The sequence below is a fragment of the Protomyctophum bolini genome, assembly GCF_963924005.1.
Source record: "Protomyctophum bolini genome assembly, chromosome: 14".
In the NCBI taxonomy this organism is placed as follows: domain Eukaryota; kingdom Metazoa; phylum Chordata; class Actinopteri; order Myctophiformes; family Myctophidae; genus Protomyctophum; species Protomyctophum bolini.
This window is the reverse complement of record NC_137875.1, coordinates 36,225,332-36,247,114: the sequence shown is the minus strand read 5'-3', so window position 1 is coordinate 36,247,114 and position 21,783 is coordinate 36,225,332. Positions and strand designations below refer to the sequence as shown.

General features: G+C 41.3%; 1 protein-coding gene across 1 annotated transcript in view; it reads left to right on the top strand.

The window, feature by feature from the left end:
- Positions 1–13,614: 13,614 nt before the first annotated feature.
- Positions 13,615–21,783, top strand: part of ptpn20 (protein tyrosine phosphatase non-receptor type 20) — a gene marked incomplete at both ends in the record, with an annotated part of 63,799 nt that continues 55,630 nt past the window's right edge. Inside the window, 3 exons of the mRNA XM_080782984.1 lie at positions 13,615–13,738; positions 15,635–15,798; positions 20,367–20,432. Coding sequence (XP_080639110.1) covers positions 13,615–13,738; positions 15,635–15,798; positions 20,367–20,432 — 354 coding nt within the window. The remainder of the gene's footprint in view (positions 13,739–15,634; positions 15,799–20,366; positions 20,433–21,783) is intronic.

Here is a 21,783-nt window from a genome sequence, read left to right as displayed (position 1 = left end):
TAACATACAGTAACAACAAGTGTTTCCCTAATGAATCAGATACATTTACAGAAAAATATTAATATAATTTATTATGATAATATAATGCAGGGAGCATTATATTACCATATATTATCATGTTATGTAGTAAATTAAGGTAAGTACTGTATTTGTGTGGGAAATATATATGTTTCTCTCCATCCATGACAAACCAAGGTAGAACTATTATAGAATCTAATTGGTAGGCTACTATTTTGGAATATTGTCAGGTTCTAGAAAATAACCCCTGCATTTTATCATCAAAGCTTTCAAAATGTACTTTAACGCTATGCCAGCCGCATAGCATTTAACCACAAAGGATAGGCGGGTATAGCCATGGGCTTTGCTTTGGCATATTGGATTTATAGCTTGATAAGCTATGCATGCAATATACTTTCTGTCCATGCTGAATAGTAGTCGAATCACCCACATGCATCGCCCTCTCTGCAGAAATCCATACCATAGCTACTATACGCTACCACCTAGAGTTCAAGCAAAGCGTCAATTCGAAGAAGAGAGCTACAAAAATAAGGCTTCCCCTCAGATCCATGCCCTGCAAAGATAGGCACGTGATTGGATAAAGGACATTGGGCTGGGGGGAAATTAGGCGTTTTAATTTGGCACCGAGATATACTTTTCAATTCTCTAGGTTAAGACCCCGCTGTGCTGACAGCACAGGAATGTAATTTCTCCTTATCTTGGTGAAACAACACCGGCGGGCGGCTCTCCGTGGTGTGCGCAGACACCCCGGGGCCTATACGGAGAGCGACCGAAACCGAGGCGGCGTCGGGATGGATAAGCGTCCCGTCAAGTTCCGCAGCAGGATCACTTCACAGGCTTACTACGGTTCCTTACCCCGTGTTCCAAGAGAGCCCGGAGCGTTATGATCATTATGGGAGACCTAGCCCTCGATCTGTGTGTATTGGACGGTATCAGGGCTATTTAGGCGTGTAGCGGCGGTTTCCAGCGCGGGTCCCGGGCGGGCTTCGACTCGAGCCCCCGTTTGTCCTTCCCGATTTTTTTTTAACCGTAGCAGCAGAGCCCTCTCCTCCAGTAGTCCGAGCCGCTCCTATCTATCCTATCCCCGCAGGTACAAGCAGGGACCCTGCTTGGGCGTCACACGGATTAGGTAAATCGGTGTAGGGGAGAGAGCCGTGGGGCTGATCACCGCACAAAGATCTTCACCCCACCCGCTATTGGGCGGCTAGCGCCACTCTGACCTGTCGCTTGTGTCACAAAACCGTGCAGTTTAATCCAATTAAGTATTTAGAAAGAAGACTAAGAATAGTGCCAATTATATGAGAGAGGGAGAGAGAGGAGGGGGGGGAGGAGGAGAAAAAAAAAAGTTTCGGACGGTTGCTTGGAACCGCAGCGGGTTAGAATAGCACACACACACACGCACCACCAACACACCATGACGGGACAGCATGCAGTTCGTGTCAGTCATGATGGGTTATTACCTGCAGGAGTGGATGAGCGGCCCCTGGTTACAGCGAGGACGCCAAAACAACATGCATTGATCCGAGGTGGGAGTCGCTGCTGCTGAAGACACAGAGGGAGCACATTCTTCACATATAGCTAGACGTATGCTACCAGGTAACAAACACCTGCACTGTACGAGCTATCCGCTGCTGTGCTTTGTTATTATACACATCCCCCGTGTCTCGGTGTAATTGTGCCTTGTAGTTTTATTCTTTATTGTGCTGCTAAGTTTGTGATGTGTCAGTTTTGCCAGAATACTTTATACACGGGGAGGGGGGGAAGATAGATAGAAGAAGAAGAAGGGGGGAAAAAAAAGATCTGCAGCTATATTCATCACCGGATTATCACCACCACCACCAGCCTATATCCTCCTACTATACCGATTCCCGAATGATCACGTGTTTAAACATTCTGACAAAATATAAAACAATATCACCGGGGGAGAACATAACAATGGGGCTTCGAGTTTTCACAACCGTTGCTGTTTGTAAGAAGGATATAATACATGGCAATATCAGTCGGTGCTTTCCTTTATTGTAAATGCCTATACAGTATGCACTGTGAGTGACCATGTTAGCACGCTACAGGAGTAGTAGCAGCAGCAGCAGTAGTGGCAGTATAGTAGCAGTTGTGGTTGTATAGTTATTGTTGGTAGTAGTTGGTGTAGTAGTCGTATAGTATAAGTAGGCCTAGCTAGTAGTATACGTAGTATAGCCTATGGATATGGAGCTATGTTGATATTGTAGGTGACTGTAAAAAAAACCAAAACTAAAAACCTAATGTACATGTATTCACTTTTAGTTGTTATAAATGGGCCAGGGACCCAATGCTTTTTAAGGTTCACCTCTCCCTAAGTTCACAGGAATACAGTGTAGACCTATACCATAGGTCCAATACATTGTGGCATTAATTAATGGTCATATTGGTGACTGTGTGTAGCAATTAACTGGCTTGTGTTGTGTTCATAAGTGGCTGGGAACACATACTGCTCCATGCAAATTGGCTGCTTTCTTTAGTTGACTTTAGGGAACTGGAGAAGTTCTATGTGAATGGTCTGATGTATGTATGTATGATGTAAATATGAATGCTACTCTTGGAAGTACAGATTTAATATATTTATGCAAATACCATTCGTTTTCCAGTTGATTTAATTGCTGAAGAAATGTACATTCCGTGAGTCTGACCCATAATGTAAATGGAGAGCCAATGTAATGTACACCATGTGCATTGCATCCAGCACACTGACAGTGAAACGGAAGTGAGACTGGAATAGTGTTGCCTACATGACAAGACAGTAGCTTATGGAAAAGAGTTCTAGTTAGTGGACAGACATACTGCTCCTGTAAAAAAAAGAAAAAAGAAAAACAAATCTTCACAGTGGGACCTTAATTAGAATGCACCTGCTACAAATTGCCTGCTGCCAGTTATTTGGTCTTACTAAGCTACCATACATTTACATTGGAAGTGCGTTGGTGTTGCTATAGTGAGAAGTTAATTACCGTCTGTTTACCTTCGCTCACTGGAAGAATCGCTTAGGTAAGAGTGGTCACTGCCACTGGTCAAGAAGATTAGTGACAGAATTATCTTTTGCCAGACTATAGCTCCAGCCAATCAGCACTTCCTTCCGCTCACAAGTCACAAGTGAGGCAACACACACTTAGTATTTAGTATTTACACTATTCTACGAAGGTATACCTAGAAGTGTTTATTCAATGCTTTAGTAGACACTATTCTATGAATGAAGGTATACCTAGAAGTGTTTATCCAAATAGACTAGAATGAATGACATAAGGTAGCTAGCAACCAAAAGCTTCTCATGTCCTGTATTGCTGGGGTTTAGTCTTTAGTCATACATCAAGTCATAGATAGAGAGACAGATGGCTGATTCTGGGGCCCGATGCTGATCCTGATTCTGGAGAGGCCGGCCCCTAGCCCCCTGATTATTGATGTCTTGGCTGAGATTACATAAAAAAGTGCTAAATAAATTCTAATCGGTTTGAACATTTTAGATATCTAAAACAGACTATCCACAACGTGAGGCTATTTCTGGGCAATTTGTATAACTTTTCGCCTAAGATGACGTGCCCAAAAGAAGTTAGAAATTGGCACACATTGGGCATTTGGGCTGCACAATTGCCAATATTCTAATGTAGTCAAAAAGTCAAGTAAATGGCTCATATATCTTGCAGACGGATACAGTGTCTTAACCTGGCTAGTCAAGCATACATACTGTACAGCTGGTAAAATGTAAGGACTTTGCCTCAAGGATTTGCCTCAAGGAGTGTATAATGTTCCCATGCACTATATACTCCAGTACTGTGACAACAGCACAACTTCCAATGCAGAGCTGTTTGCTTTCCCCACCGACAGTCGATAACTGATTTAACCATGAATGAACCCTGCATGGCGTCCCTATTTTGGACAATTTGAAAACATTTCAAACTAAAGAATAATTTAAAAGATGCAACTTGGGAACGGGATCTCGGACTTCATGTGACCAGCCTGTGTCCTGCAGTCATCTATTCTATGTTGTATGACTCACCTTTCTTTTGTGACCACCGCGCTCGGACTCATGGCGCGTTACCCGTTCAAATCATGCAATAGAAATAACGGTGATTGGTCGCACACACTAAGAACTGCTTTAGTTTTTATTCTTGCATAGTGAATAATAGGCAAACGTTTCAGGCTATCTAGCCTTCATCACTGATGAAGGCTGGACAAACACTGGACAAACGTTTCAGGCTATCTATAGCCTTCATCACTGATGAAGGCTGGACAAACGCTGGACAAACGTTTTGGCTATCCAGACTTCATCACTGATGAACGCTCGACAAACGTTTCGGCCAAACGCTGGACAAACGTTTCGGCCAAACGCTGGACAAACGTTTCGGCTATCCAGCCTTCATCACTGATGAAGGCTGGATAGCCGAAACGTTTGTCTATTATTCACTATGCAAGAATAAAAACTAAAGCAGTTCTTGGTGTGTGCGACCCATCACCGTTATTTCTATTGCATGTTTTATGACTCCAAATTTGGGCAAAAATGTCCGCCTCATCGCAGCCCCGATTGACTTCTGTATTCAGACTTACATCTTGTGCACATCTTGTACATAAGAGTAAAACTTGTTTGTGTTTGGCTCACTTCATACAATAATAATAATAGTAAAGTAAAAAAAATAGAAGGTCAGTATATTTACGCTATATTTAGGATCCTAAAAAAAATGTGTGGTATATTATACACCAGCATTTATCAGTATAGCTGCCACAGCACCTTTTTTTTATATTTCCAAAAGTATAAATATATATACCGGTATGTGAATTTTATTTTAGTGGAGGTACTTCTGTGACCAGCTCAGTGGCCTTGTGGTTAGAGTGTCCGCCCTGGGACTGGGATGTCAGGGCTCGACCCCTGGCTGGGTCATACCAAAGACTATGAAAAATGGGACCCAGTGCCTCCCTGCTTGGCACTCAGCATCAAGGGTTGGATTGGGGGTAAATCCCTGTGACACACTAGCGTCATGTCCAGGGGGTGTACTTGTACATCAAGCTGCCTCACGCTACAGAAACAGGAGATAGGCTCCTACCCTTATGGGACTCATGGCTCGGCAAGGCTTACTTACTTCTGTGGCACTTGTGAGCTTGTAGATCTGCTATTTGAGCTGCTACTTGAGTTTCTATTGAAGATCTGTGACTGTATGCTGCATGAGCTACAAGGTGCTATGTGGGCTTGTAGATCTGAAATAGGGCATTCATACAATACAAGTCCTGCAATGTTTATGGAGCCACCCCAAACCTCATAGCCAGTATCTTTACTGCTATGCCTCCACTGCCTTCCCCTGTGTCTTTTGTATTCATAACTTCGACTAGGCGATCAATGTTGTGTGAGCTTTTTTTATTAGTATTACACTACTTATTGTCATGCTGTCCACAGTCCAAGTGTCGTAAGGCAGTAAGTAAATATTTCGAGGGCTATAGGTAAAGAATTGAATCCGGTCTAATGCATGTCACGTGACGTGTGTGTGTGTGTGTGTGTGTGACTGTGTGACTGTGTGACTGTGTGTGCGTGCACATGGACGGACTACAAAAGACTTCACTACTGTTACCGTGGGAAACAAATCATTTCTCAAATAGCTAATAACAGTTATAGTCCATAATGTATCTGTACTGGTGTAAGAGGACACAGAAACATTTATTTGTCCGAATCAAATGCATGGGTAATTTGATTTTAAAGACGAAGCCAGTCACATTTGTATCCAAGTGGAAATATGAAGCGTATATCAGGCGATGAAAACCCATTGACTGTGTTAACTTTATTAACATTCAATAAGGACTCTTGTTCAGTTATCGACTGGGAAGAGCTGCTACAACTGCATACATTTGCATTTTGTTACTGTCGGGTGGAACCCTCATAAAAACTGTTACTTTTCAGGGTTCAAATTCAAAGATGGCAAAAACTGCACAATGTGTCGCTGTGTGACGAATATCAGCCGTTTTCACTCATTTTGTATGACACTGTTGTGTGATATAGGGCATTATTAATTTATGAAAAAACATACACAGTTAAAATATGGAGATAAGAGGTTTCTGACCGACAGCAACATTTTCCATTTGATAGGTTCAAAGTATAACGTTTTTTATTAATTCTTTGTGCTGCACCTATAGACAGTGATATATTGATGAATGCATCCTGCCTTCACTACTGTTGTGCACTACAAGATTTCTCATTTCCTTTCATCCATCGTGCTCTCCCTGTGAGACCAGGTGCTTTGAGAAAGCCAAACGGACAAAAACCTTGTGTATGTGATATGTTTTTGTTTGTTTGTTTGTTGTTGTTCCGATACTGATACCAGTATCGGAAAAGCTACGGTACCTAAAACGCTGGTATCTTATCAGTGTCTATGGCATTTAATGTTTGTGTTGCCACACATTTACGTCATATTTGGCGGACATTTAGGGGCATGGTGGCACAGTCGGTAGTGCTGTCGCCTCACAGCTAGAAGGTCCTGGGTTCGATTCCCGCTGGGGACGCTGTGGGTGCTGGGGGCGTGTTCCCTCCTCCGCGTCATCAGTTCCCATACCCGAGGTGGGGTTGGCAAAAGTGCCTTTCTGTGTGGAGTTTGCATGTTCTCCCCGTGTCCCCTAGCGTAGGTTCCCTCACAAAAACATGCAGTAATCCTGGTCTCCAAAACTACCTTCCCCCTGGCCAGCCGGGGCGCCTGATGGAGGGGAAAGGAACCTGGTCGGAATAACGTGTTCGACGCGCTACGTCCGGCCGGGGAAATTCCCCCCCCTGTCAGGTGAAAAGAAGCACCTTGGACTCCTCATGCATAGAAGGAGGCATGAGGTCAGTCCGCTGCCCCCCCCCCCCTCCCCCCAGGTTGGCAGAGGAAGTGTAGTGCCCAGGATTACATTACATAATTGGCACTGGGTGAAAAAACTGTTGCAAAATCGTGGGATAAAAATGATAAATGAACAGGCAAGAAGTTGAACTAAAGTGCTTAGGGGAAGGAGGGTGCAAAATGGGGCACTGAAAAGTAATAATAACCCTAAAATTATAACGAAATTATAACGTTTAGTAATCAATTCATCATTGAGCCGTTTAGGGTGAATGGTTTGTAGAGTATATGAATCCAATATGCTTCACACTGTTTGAGTAAAAGATCATGGTTACCACCTCTTCTGGGCAGGCAGACTTGTATATCCATAAAACGAGGAAATGTCATGTTTAGAATCATTGAAATGGACAGTAATAGCTTAATCATGGTTGTTTCTCCGAATGGAGCTCTCATGTTCACTGATTCGTTGCTTGAGCTGTCTGGTGGTTTTACACACATAGGCCATCAACATGGGCAACGTAAACCACGTGTGTAGAAACACAAGTAAGAACATTAATATTGATGTTGAAATTGATTGCCTGTATGGGGATGAGTGAAAGGAAAAGCCTTGCAAAAAGAGAGAGGGCCTAGGCTAAAAGCAGGACATTTAAAAATTGCCCATTATGAGCTTGTGAGTTGTGTAAATAGGGTTTTTTGGGGTGCTGAATCCATTCCAAACATTCGTTTTCAGTAAAAATGACTCCCATGCCATAGAATCGCCTGCTTTTGCTCCCATGCCTGCTTTTGTATGTCCCAGACATGCATAATAACTGTGTGTGTGTGTGTGTGTGCGCGCGCGGGGGTGGGGGGGGGGGGGGGGGCATATTAAAATCATGAATATATCACAAATGCATCTTAATTGAAACTAACTGTTAAAAGAGAAGTAGATACTAGATCTTTAACTGATTTATTCTTTTCAGAATCAGAAAGACTATTGTCACACCTTAACAATTATTAACAGTAGGCCTAAAATAAGGGTGACATTTATTTGCCAGGGCTCCTCAGACTTTCAGTTCATTAATAAACAAATAAACAGAATATGGCTCTATATCACTATATAAAAATATCAACAATAAACATATAAAAAAAACATTTCGGCTATCCAGCCTTCATCAGATAGCGTTTGAACGGGTAGCGCACCTACAGTCAGAGCGTGGTGGTCACATGAAGTAAACGATAAATACAAATATGAATAAACATGCAACTATCTCTACTCTTCCAACTCCATGTCATCTCCCTCACTGCTCTAGCTTGTTATTCTTGCAAACTTTGCCATGGCGGTTACAGTACCACAAGCAGAAATGCACTTCACTCCTTGAATTGTACAGCAGGACCTGAGTATGTACAGTCCCTTCACAGTTGCAACTGACTAACTCCAGTATCTACTGGAGTATGAATGGAAGCTGCCAATCTCTAGTCTGGATATAAGCTCAGAGAGAGTGCTGTGCTGCGGCTCCTGTTGTCGGGGGCAGTTTTTCTGGTTTGATACTCCCACGCTTGTTGAAGATGTCAAACCTCCAGTCCCCAAAAACCTTTGTGCGATTTCCCATGGAACATGGACTCGAATAGTTCACAGCTGGCTGTGATGATGTCCTCCTTGTTGGCTTGGTCCATAAGCCCTCTCCACTTTGTCAGTCTTGCAGAACTACTACTGGGAGTATCGAACCAGAAAACATGAGCATATAGCACTCTCTCTGAGCTTATGTCCAGACCAGAGATGGGCTGCTGCCAAGAAGACCCTGTTACGTCAACAGACCCCATCACACCAGACTTATCTTCTGAAGTTAGTCAATTGGAACTGTGAGGTGGAGTGTACACACTCGGGTCCTACTGTAAAAAAATCAAGGAGTGAAGTGCATTTCTGCTTGTGGTACTGTAACCGCCGTGGCAAATTTAGCAAGAACAACAAGCTAGATGACAAGCAGTGAGGGAGATGCCAGGGAGTTGGAAGAGTAGAGATAGTTGTATGTTTATTCATTCATTTGTATTTATTGTTTACAAAAGCATGCTTTCTTTTTAGCACCTTAGTTTTTTGTGTTGATCTTTTTTAATATAGTGATATCATAGTGGCACTATGATATCACTATATTCTGTTTTTTGTATTAATGAACTGACAGTCCGGGGAGCCCTGGCACATTAATTTCACCCTTATTTTACTGTTAATTATGTGTATGAAATAAAGATTCTGATTCTGAAAAGAAAATAATAATTCAGTTAAATCCATTAAAGATTGCCCATCTACTTCTGTTTCAACAGTTACTGTAGTTTCAATTCAAAATGCTTTTTATTGTTTAATATGCTCCCCCACTCCCAACACACAAGCAGAAAAGAAAACGAGAAAAGACCATAAACATCCATTGAGATATGCATAAAATGGATTATTAGTTATTACACATGTCTGGAGCATACAAAAGCAGGCATGGCAGAGTTTATGGCTAGGAAGTCATTTTTACTGAAAATGAACGGATTCAGCACCCCAAAAAACCGTATTTACACACGTCACATGCTCATATTGGCCAATTTTTAAATGTCGTTCTTTTAGTCCGAAGGCTCTCCGGGCACCCCAACTTTGATTGGCTCCCACAAAGTTTCCCAAGTGAATTGGCTTGGAACAATTCTTTCTGTGATAGTAGACATCTTTATGAACACATCTGTGAAGAAAGCTAGTGGTAAGCGTCTTCTTTGCAGATTTGCCACAACATTTGCTAATTTCCCCCTAACTATTACAAGTATTGCTAGGGATGAATTGCCCTTGGGCAAGGGACTCAGGAGGGTCTGTATTTGTACTATAATCTTCTAAAATGATGGTAATATTTTGGATGAAGTGTGGATCTGGCCACATTTTAGTCCTGATTATTCCATCCTATACAGACATTGACAACATTCAGGAAAAGAGTCTTTCTCAGCACACACAGTAATCAGTGCTTGGACAGCCATTTTGCTGATGAATGTGTTTCAACAATATTCTGTTGTTGTGTGCATTCACACTAAATGACTTACGTAATATGCTGAAAGGTGCACCATCCAAAATAGAAAGTAAATACTCAAAAGGTAGAAAGTGTTTTTGTACCCAACGACAACTTCCTTCTTTTTATTAAAATAACATTAAATAACATTTGATGATGATGCACAAAGGAGATTCAAATGGTCACAGTAGTGTACTGTATGTACATCCATGTAGTACATATAGTTCATGAGGAGGTTGTGTGCACATCTTTAAAGACATAGGTTCTTTACTCTGGAATACACATACTTATTGCCAAGTTGCCAAACTCCTCTTCTTCACTCAGTAACTTTAAACATAGATTGAGGGCCAGCCTGATGAATCAAGCCTCTCTGCTTGCTTCTACCTTTTTTATATATTATAATGTAGCCTTTCTTCTGCACACACATACACAGACACATGTATACACACGCACACTCACACACACACACACACACAGACACACACACACACACACACACACACTCACACTCACACATGCTCGCACACATTCGACTGCACACAAGGTACATGTTTGCCATGTCTTACGTTTATTTTTGTCTTTTAATACTGTTACTTTTTGCTTTTATCGTGCAAAAAACTAAAGAAGAAAAAAAGAAACAATCGTATACCTACTTTAGGACAGGTGCTGGATAAAGATATAGAAATCAGAGAAAGGTGAAATATCAGCAGGTTGAGTTATAGTTACCAAAAACAACAACCTTTTATTACTACAAGGGCAATGTTCCGTAGGTCTTCATTAGGCAAATGGTTTATGACAGACAAACAAACACGTATTCATAGTTCATACCAAAGTCATTGGCTAACGGCAATGTTGCATTGTACCAAGAATGATTCCTATTAATGCTGCAATAACAATGCAATAGTAAACCATGTAATAGTGCACATATTGAATGAATAGGATACACTGAAAAATGCTCAGGGTTAATATCACTCTGAGTGTATCCAAAATGTATCAAATATATCGTCTCTGTTGGGTGGAAACGTCATGTTGTCCAGAACTTTACTAATCACACTTTTCACAGGATTAAATATTCAAAAACAACCAAAGTAGCATATCGACAAGCTTGAAGCGTGCTACTTTTGATGCTTTCCTGTGACGCTGTAGTGTGATCAAGTAGTAGGGCATTGATTTATGAAAAAACACAAATAGTTAGACAGAATTACGGAGATAGGAGGTTTCTGCCCGGCAGCGACGAAATATACATTCAGAGTCAAATGAACAAAGATTACATCACAGCGTATAGACTATGGGATCATGACGCCAGTAGCGGTGGCTATACAGCCCAGAGTCACGCTTGAGGCGCGCAGGACTGTTACAGTTGGATCTCACTGGGTCAGAGAAGGAAAGCCTATTAGGAGATCATGTGTGAGAGGCGTGTGAGTGGGAGGGAGACACACTTATTGAACATAAGGTGAATCCAATCTAGCCGGGGCTTTTTCAGAGAGATTTCTCAGAAGTACCGCTTTGCGAAAACTGCCGTGAATACAGATTACTCCTAATGGGGTTGTTGTTGCACTAAAGATGGCAGAAACAAGAGATCCTTTACTGCCCGGGCCGGGGCCTAAAAAGTGTTGATTTGAATGAAGAGAAAGGGGAGAGACTTGAGAAGAGAGTGTTGCATAAGCATGGTCTCCAGCAAACAGAGATTTATTTGTATTTATTTATTTCAAAAAAAATATAAAGCTGCAATCCGGTAACTTACTTGAATGAATAAAAGATGATCATAGCCAGTCCGTAGGCCTACGGGAGATTATGTAAATGCAATATAACTATTAATTAATAATTAATTTGGTCCGTGCACTCCTTTGCGGTATATTTGTCACTGTGAATTTGCATATTGTCTCTTGCCGGGTGGAAACCTCATATGTCCAAAAACTGTTACTTTTCAGGATTCAATTTTTTTTAATTTTTTAATTTTTCCATGTAGGGTGTTAATTTACAAAAGAAAAAAACGCAAAAAGTTAAAATACAGTATGAGATAAGAGGTTTCCGCCATATACAGCAGTGGTTAGTAGCCAATTATTGTGTACCCCCTTTTCCTCCCACTCATGCCATTTTGGAAAGAACTTGGGCCACTTCCCTACTTCCTTCACAGGTGTTACCGCTTATACTAACGAAGGCAAGGCACAAGAATGGAACAGCTGAGTTCCATTCTTGTCAAACCGAATCAGGCTGCTGCTGCTATTGTTCATGTTGGCTCACTGTAAAAATGTTGCTACACCAGTGGGTCTCAAAGGCCCCTTTTATGCAAATGAGGCATTATGTAGGAAAATATGCAAAATAATCAAAAATATGAAATGTATTAATTTACTTGTATTTATCCTATAAACAATTTAATATAGGTCTAGTTTTTTCCCACCAATTTTGGAGCTCTGACTCAGTCAGGGAAGGGTGACTGCTGTTTAATTCTCAACTGTTCTGAATCTCATTATTTACATCACAAGGTTTGAGCTTTCTATCTAGCACCTCTGCTGGAACACTCCATCATCGCAGTTCCTGTTTACACTGCACATGTGCAAACCTCCCGCAGGAGACCGGGCCACACCTCCGTGCACCTTCCTCTTTATTTTCCCTAGTCCGGAAGCAAGGAAGCTCTGAGAAGGAAGTGAAGTGGTCACGTGACTGTTTCCTGTCTGGCAGCCAAATATCGCGATACTTCAGAGCCAGAAACGATACCTGCTGCTGTTTAGCTCCTCAGATAAAATGATATACTGTGCACTCTGTGCACATCGAAAAGTAAGTGATTAGAAAACAACCTGTGATATGTCTTGATTATGTTTGTTATGAGCTGGTCCAGCCGGCTCCATTCACTGCCATGTATTCATTGCACTTCCGGTGTGAGTTTGGCTCCCATGAAAGTGTCCATGAAAGTGTCATGGCGCAGCCCAGTCACGTGACCAGTCCACTTCCCTTCCTTCTCAGAGCTTCCTTGTCCGGAAGTAGGAAGAGTTACTCTGTGTGCATAGAGCCCATTGTGTTCACATAGTCGCCAGACAAAGCACCAGGGTGAATTTGAACCCACAACCAGGGTCTCCCTGCTCTTCCTTTGAGGCATGTAGGAGTCGGACACCTACTGGTTGGCAGGTAGTACTGCCTGAAGCTCAAATAATTATACTTTCCCTCTTGGTTAAGTGGCAGGCGTTAAGAGATCTGCAGGCCCTGGATCCCAGGTGTAGGACACAGGTTTACGGATTTGAGCTTGAATAGTCGCCTTACTGATTGTGATGCACGATGAAGCAATGATGTGGTGTCATAATACAGTAGGCTAAGGCTTCACTCACACGGTCACAACAGATTGTTGTATAGCTGATGCATGAGACTTGTTTACTGTTGCAAGCTCGCAATTAATTTCCAATGGGAGTCACATGGTTTGACACAACATTTTTGTTGTATGAAGGGGAGGGGGGCGGTTGAAACACAGCCGAAAGCCGTACAACAAAAATGTTGTGTCAAACCATGTGACTTCCATTGGAAATGCATTGCTGCGGCCATGACACTTACCCTTTGTTTACATCTACCATGCAACATTGTTGTATGCTAGATGTATAGGCGTGTGAGTGAGGCCTAAGTGAAATAGTTTCCTCTCCTGCTTTTCATACACGATAAAAGACAACTGAATCCCATTCTGAGCAAAGCAAATAATTGTAGTTCAACTTCTCTCTCTGTCTCTCTGTCTGTCTGTCTGTCTGTCTGTCCATCCTTTATAGGTGTGTGCGTGGAGCGTGCGCAGAATGAGCAGCACATTCGTGACATTAGCAGAAGTCTTGGAGGCTCGGGGGGGACCTCTAGTGGAGGACGAGATCTGGTCCTTACTGCTGGGTACTGCAGAGACTCTGGTGGACGTCTCCTATAGGGGTAACTCATGTCATGTCCCAAACCCATGTTTACACCATCGTACCATAGAGCCAGGACACAATGCACTGTGTGTGGTTATGTTTCTACGGCGTCTTATAGAGCCAGGACACTCAGGCGTTGACACTAAGGGTTGCCCGCCTGCCCCTGGCAGGTAAATAAAAACATTTGGGAGTTTGCTTTCAGGTTGCCTGACCGACTGGGCAATTGCTCGTCTGAGAGGGGACGCAACCGTCTATAAACACAACCAGAGATATCTGTCTAAACACGTAGCTGAACGTGGCCAGAGCGTCTTCTGGTCTGTGGAATGTTTGTTTACATCTATTGCTACACTTAAAACTATAAAATAACAAGTGTGGTTCATAGCTATGTAGGTGTGAAATTGAACAATAATTCAAATTTTACCTATAATTTGGACGATTGACTTTTCGGGCAAGTGGGCATGGCCTTTGGGAAAGTAGAACATGACCTGTTAGTGTACTTGCCTGATGGGCAATCCTCTGAGACCTTAGTGTCAACTGTCAACCCCTGGACACAATGCACTGTGTAGTTATGTATCTACAGCGTCTTATCATCGCTGCCGGGCAGAAACCTCTCCATGTTCTAACTTTTAGTTTTTTACCCCCTAAATCAACGCCCTACTTGATCATACCACATTTCTTTTTTCCCCCCCTTCAATATGCAACGTGTATGGAAGCATTGGAATGCTTCCATAGTTGTGAGCTTGCAAACTGATTTTGACCTTTTATTAACACACTTTGCTATACAGTAGGGCCCAATACACTATTAAGGCTGTGCTCCAAAACAACATCAATACAGAAATATTATCACTGTATCGTATTCCTTGCCGATATGCATATCGATACAGAGGCTACCATATTGATACAGCGGGATAGGCTGTGTGTGATACAGCTTTGCTAAATAATGTGTTTGTGTGTGTGAGACTTAAGCCGAAAAATAAAAAAAGATAATATTTTATTTGCATTCATTAATTAGAACTCTGGGAGTACATACCTAATCTTTATTTTAATCCTAAAATCTCTGTGGGCCTAAAGTGTAAGTGCTTCAATGTGGGCAACACGTAAATATTTTACTTTGCTCTTAAAGAAAATAATAAAGAAGAGTTCTTGTAGTAAATTCAGTAGGACACGGTCATCATTTGAAATCAACGCATATCGCGATGTGAATCGTATCGTGGCCTCTGTATAGTGGTGGCTATCGTATGGCGTAAATTGTAGGCAATAGCCAACCCTTATACACTATGTAGTTAACATAGTGTTACATTAACAGAAGCTACAGGATCATATCGGCACACAAATAATATGATGGAATGATTTGATTGATTGGATTGAATTCTTTATCAGTCAGAAATGTAAACAGCACGTAGTACAGTCAGACATTAAGGCTAAAGGGATAATACAAACAAGTCCTGGGGACATCATCATCATCATCATCATCATCATCTCATACTATAATCTCATACTATAATCTCATACTATGATTCAGTCAATGTCTGTCTGAATGTCTGTCTGTCTGAATGTGTGTCAGAAACACTGCCGTAGCTCCTCACCGCCTGCACCAATCGCTCCCACTTTTCACACAGGCATTGACCATAATAATATGGAGGTCTTAACGAAGACCAATTTAACACATTATAAATTAATAATGCATTTATTAGTGAATAAAAAATGCGAAAACGCACCCAGGGCGCAGTGCCCCCCTGGGGGGCAATATCTCACAACGGGTAAGGGCTAGTGTATTCAATTCATCAACACCACACGAGCATCCCCAATACACAATCTTGTCTCACAGAACGTGATGTTGCTATAGAAGAAAGTCAAGCAAGTCAAGAAATAATTAAATACTTCCTGTTTTGTTTGTTTGTTTGTTTGTTTATAGGTCACAACAGTATGTACAACATCATAAGCCCCGCCTCCCTGCTGCTGTCAGCCACTGGTACCTTAGCGTTTAAGAACTGTGCCCTATCCAACGACGTGTCCACCTTCACCGCTCCGGAGATGCTGCAGGGCCGTGCCAACTCAACCAAACCTGCCATAGAGAGGGTCAGTGCATACTAAACTATACTACACTAAACTAAAACAACACTACCAAACCTGCCATAGAGAGGGTCAGTGCATACTAAACTATACTACACTAAACTAAAACAACTCTACCAAACCTACCATAGAGAGGGTCAGTGCATACTATACTATACTATACTAAAACAACTCAACCGAACCTGCCATAGAGAGGGTCAGTGCATACTAAACTATACTACACTAAACTAAAACAACTACCAAACCTGCCATAGAGAGGGTCAGTGCATACTATACTATACTATACTATACTATACTAAAACAACTCAACCGAACCTGCCATAGAGAGGGTCAGTGCATACTAAACTAAACCCACCACCTCAGGACCCGTTTTTAGTAAGTAAATATGTTTATTTTTGTCCATACAATTTGTTTTATTATAGCCTGATAAACAAAACATTATAAAAAAGATATCAAAATACTGTCATTAAATAAATAAATATAGTGGAAATAGCAGATCTATAATAGCAGATGTATTAAGCATTGCAACACATTGTGAGCTTGTAGATTTATTCACTATAGGGCTTAAGTGGTTAATTCGTGATGTATTTGTGTATGTTTTTGGGGTCCCGGGGGGGGAGACATCTCTACTGGGTCTCGAGCCTGGAAACGTCCGGGAAACCACTGCACTAACAGTGTAAAACATAAAACAAACCCTTCTTGCTTTGTTGACATATTCTAGAAGCAACAACATAGACATACACACGCTGCTCGATGGCTCCGACTCACACATGTATCAAGAACAGACAAAGGCATATTACGACCAAACGTAACAGCATGGACGTAGTTGCAACGAGGCTGTTTCCAGTGTGCATTATTGCCAGTGTGTGTTTGCAGAGAGGAGAAGCACTGCAGACTGCAGGCTAGCCCATGTTTGAAATTCCCAGGAGGACGTTCTCAAGAGTTAAAAGGATGTACCTAAGAAGTGTAACAATGCCACCCGGTGGTTGAGTGAAGTAATTACTACCCTGCATGCTGCTGCAGTGTAGAGGGTTTAGTTGAGGTGTAGTCTCGCGTAGCCAGACAACTATTCCACTTCCACAATCTCCCGAATGCTATATGGAGTCTGGAACTGCACCTCCCCAAAGCTGAGTAATCTGTTTGTCATTTCCGTTCACACAGATATATTTTAAATTAAAATATCTTCAGAGCTTATATTTTATTTATTTCCATATCTGCTAAGCAGCAAGCTATATATGCTTAGATGATTTCTATTTATATACTAGGATAAATTTGCGCAACTGTAAAGACGAAACGGAAGTTGGGAGGAGGATGCTCCACTTCCGCTTTATATTTGACTCATGATAAAGCTTCCGTTGCTCCAGACTGTATGACGGAAGCATTTAAAAAGTGCGAGAGGCAACAGTCTGGCAACACGAGACTAGTTGAAGGGCTGATAGGACAGTGGTGGGAAAAAGTACTCACATTTGTTACTTAAGTAAAAGTATCAATACTGCAATGTGGAGATACTCTTAAAAAATAAGTACCAAATGCACAAAGTACTCATTATGTAGAATGTCCCATTCCAAGCTTGTGAGCTTGTAGATTGGCTATTTTCAAATGGCCAAAATGTGTATAGGGCTGAAGTGGTTAATGCATGTTTTGTAATAATAATCAAAATGTACAAAGTAACTATTAACTAAAGTTGTCAAATAAAGAGTAAAAGTACAATATTTGCCTCTGGGATGTAGTGGAGTAGAAGTAAAAGTACTGAAAATGCAACATACTCAAGTAAAGAACAAATACCTCTAAATTGTACATAAGTACAGTACTTAGTAGTAAATGTAATTCGTTGCTTTCCACCACGGCTGATAGGGCAGTGGTTCTCATACTGTTTTGTGCTTTTAATAGGGACCCCCTGGAACCCCCCAAAGGACAGGGGTCCCACTTTGAGAACCACTCTGCTGAACTGTATTAACCACTTGAGCTCTATTTGTTTTTCCATCGCGAAGACTACAATGCTAGCGCCATGTGTCGTTGGCTCCCCCGCGATGTTGTCACCCTTGCGATGTTGCACTGCTATTTGTAGTGAGCAAGGGTGTGAGTAATGAGTGTGATTGATGTCACATGGATAATGGGGTGTAAATGCAGACGGGAAGTAGTTGGAAATAAGGTGGCATTTCTTTTGTTTAACGACATGGTTTATTGTCTGTAACATTGCTGCCGCAGTGGTCAATGGCTGTACTGTACTGTAGAGAGATTGCTGCTGCAATGGTCATACTGTACTGAAGTGGACAGACATGCATGGAGACATACATAGGGGCACCCATTGCTGTGCATTGAAGTGTATACTGTACTGTACTGTACAGTTCTACTCATACTGAACCAATGACCATACTGTACTGTGCGGTATCATACGGTACTGTGCTGTACCATACTGTACCGTACCAGACTGTACTGTACTGTACCGTACCGTATAGGGCTGTGAATCTTTGGGTGTGACGATCATTCAGATATTTCCATGGTCATTTGCTAATAATAATTTTGATGGCATGTTATTAGACAGAGACGTATGCTAGGTTCATTATCTACCTGGTATCCTATATTTTCATTATATGAATAGTAATAATTTGTTTGATAGTACTGACGCTATAGGTTCTCGGTTGACCAGTGATCCTAGTTTACGGAGGCACTACGCTGTCTCTATGCATTTGATATATGAGTTTACCTTGCTCTGGATAAGAGCCTCTGCAAAATACCTAAATTGTTGTCATTGTAAATGGTAGGCTTAAAGTGCTATTGGAAATGATTGAAACTGTGATGTCTCACACGCGTTTCCTCACTTTAAACTCAAATAAATGCATCCATGCATTACTTAGTAGTTCCTTAACAACTTAACGATTTAAACCCTATATATACTTAATTGACCGAGGTCCCACAGGGTTCCCTACTCGGTCCCCTCCCTTTTTCCCTCTGCACCAAATCTCTTGTACAAGCTCAAAATAGCTGATCCACAAATGCATGCACAACCTCCCCGTACCTCCTTGAGAGCTTGTAGATCGTTTTTTTTTTAGGACCGGGTCAAATGTTTGCCCTAGAATACGGACGTTAAACGGCTATGTTTGTAATTTTTTCTTTTCTTTGAACGTCGTTGCTGTCGGGCAGAAACCCCTAATCTCCATGTTTAAACTTTTTGTGTTTTTTCGTAAAATGAATGCCCTACTTGATCATACTAGAAGAAGAAGAATTAGAAGAAGGTCAGGAGTGGCTTATTGTCGGTTTCAGCCGGTAACACGGCGTAACAATGCGCTAGACCCCTGGGAGATGGAATGCTGTGGATGGAGCGCCACACCTAGCATCAGCTCCCAGTACTTCCCGCACGACTTGCCGCACCCAAACTGTGCTACTCATACGCTGAGTTGGCGGTGACCGTGATCGAACCCATGATCTCGCGATCCAAAGGCGAGAGCTCTTCTACCGACTGACTGAGCCACCCGGACACAAACTAGATCATCCTAGAGCGTCACACGAAAGCCTCAGAAGTAGCGGATCGAAACGCAGAGAGAAGCGACACGTTTTCATAAGTTAACCCATTCTGACCTGAGATCAGATTCATACGAGGTTTCCACTGGACACACACTGGGTCTGATTAACCCATTCTGACCTGAGATCAGATTCTAAAAATGTCAGTCGTTCTTCGATTTTTCAAAAATAGCAGACCTACAAGCTCGTAGCGCGCCACTCAGTGGCGCGCTATGAGCTTGTAGATCTGCTATTTTTCAATATCTAAAGCATAACATGATGCTAACACCAAAATGGGTTCCCGGTCAGAATGGGTTAATAAGTTAAAACATATAAGATCAAGGTTCACTTTATTTGTCATTGTTTTGCACACATATAAAATGAAAATCGTACTCAGGACCAGCAGTGTATATAAAACCTATCAATAAAAGAAGAATAAGCATAAAATCCTAAAGTGTAGTGCATTAAAACTGAGCAGCATGTTAAGAAATATAAAAAACAGCTAAAGTGCATTTAATTCGACTTAATTAACCCTGTAACACCCAGCGTTGCAATACTACAACATTTTTCACCTAAATGTCATCATTGATGTTCATTGCAATACCATTGCAATGCCATTGGTCATGATATTTGCATATAAATACCCCCCACAGAGGCTGAAATTCACACAAATAAAAAATCTCTGGACTTTTGAACCTATGACCTTTGACCTTTAAACCTAATAAAAGTAAGTAAAATAACTGTAATATGTTTTTTTGTGATCATTAGAATGACTAGAACATGTTTTATTCATTATTGTGAAAGATATCCCCCAAATGTAAATTATTAATTTATTATTATTATTTTAATAAGTATTATACATTTGCATATTATACATATTACACAATTTGCAAAATAAATAAATAAATATATATATATATATATATAATTTGTTTTACATAATTTCCTCTGATAAGTTTTAGTAGTAAAAAGTAGTAGTAAGGTTCAAATCGGGTTTTTTTGCAAGTAGAAATTAATCCGGTTTTTACAGGATTAATGTAATTATGTAATGTTTTCATTGTTTTGCTCTTCAGATGCTAGTGTATTCACTGGGGATGACTCTCTACTGGTCGGTTGACTACCACCTACCTCAGAACCAGGTAGGTGCTGCGCATGCACGTGCTCTCACACACACACACACACACACACACACACACACACACACCACACACACCACACACACACACACACACACACACACACACACACACACACACATGCCATCCAATATAGCGCCGTCCTTGGCAGCTGTGGTAACTGCGCTGCATTCTGTAACTGTACTGCCAAAACAAATCCCTAACATGTTTACATGCATGGCAAATAAAGGCTTCTGATTCTGATTCTTCTGAACTCGCATTACATTATCTTTATTGTTAATGGCATTTAATTAGTTTGTGTTAGGGACAAGATGATGTAAATGTTCCCTTCGTTGTCAATGGCATTTTTAAAACAAATTGAACTAAAATAAATCACACCCGTGTGAAGTGAGGGGCGCTAATATATTAAAGTCTAACTCATCAAGGTTCAAGGTTCTTTATTATTATTCTCCCAAGGAAGAAATGTGTCTTAGACAAAAGGGCCCACATGCAAGCATAGCCCTTATGCCCATGTCGCCGCAGTGCAGCGCCAATACATCTTTCTTGCAACATCAAAGAAAAAGAAAAGAGAGGTGGGGGGGGGGGGGGGGGGGGGGGGGGTTAAGAAGACATCACATCACAAGTAAGATTGATAATACTTGGCTGTGCAGGCACGTTTCTGAGTGGGGGTGGGGGCTTGGGCCATGATATGGTGATGTAATGGTGATGTAAAACAAAGGGTGCAAACACAAACATAAAACGCCATTTACAATAAAGAGACAATTGACCTAAATGACTTATTATGAAGTACATTTTGCCTTCATGCGTCAAATATTGAACTAAAGACAAACATTAAACCTGTGTAAAACAAATGATAATACTTGGCTGTGCAGGCACGTTTCTGAGTGGGGGTGGGGGCTTTCGCCATGATATGGTGATGTAATGGTGATGTAAAACAAAGGGTGCAAACACAAACATAAAACGCCATTTACAATAAAGAGACAATTGACCTAAATGACTTATTATGAAGTACATTTTGCCTTCATGCGTCAAATATTGAACTAAAGACAAACATTAAACCTGTGTAAAACAAATCGACACCAAAACAATTATATAGATTTCTTTGTAATTATCAACTAAAGCGTGCAATGTGATGAATGAAAATAATGAATGTACAAGTTCACGATGCATTGTGAGATTGGCTATTTTCACTATCTTTCTAAATGATGGAAAAATCACTTTCTCCTCAAAATCTTGGATTATTCTCAGATTTCTTTCCACGATCAATTACATCGATTCGTATAGAGATCAACTGCATTTGCTTGCCACGGCCATTGTCAACGACACCGCCGCCACCACTTTTGACTTTTGACCC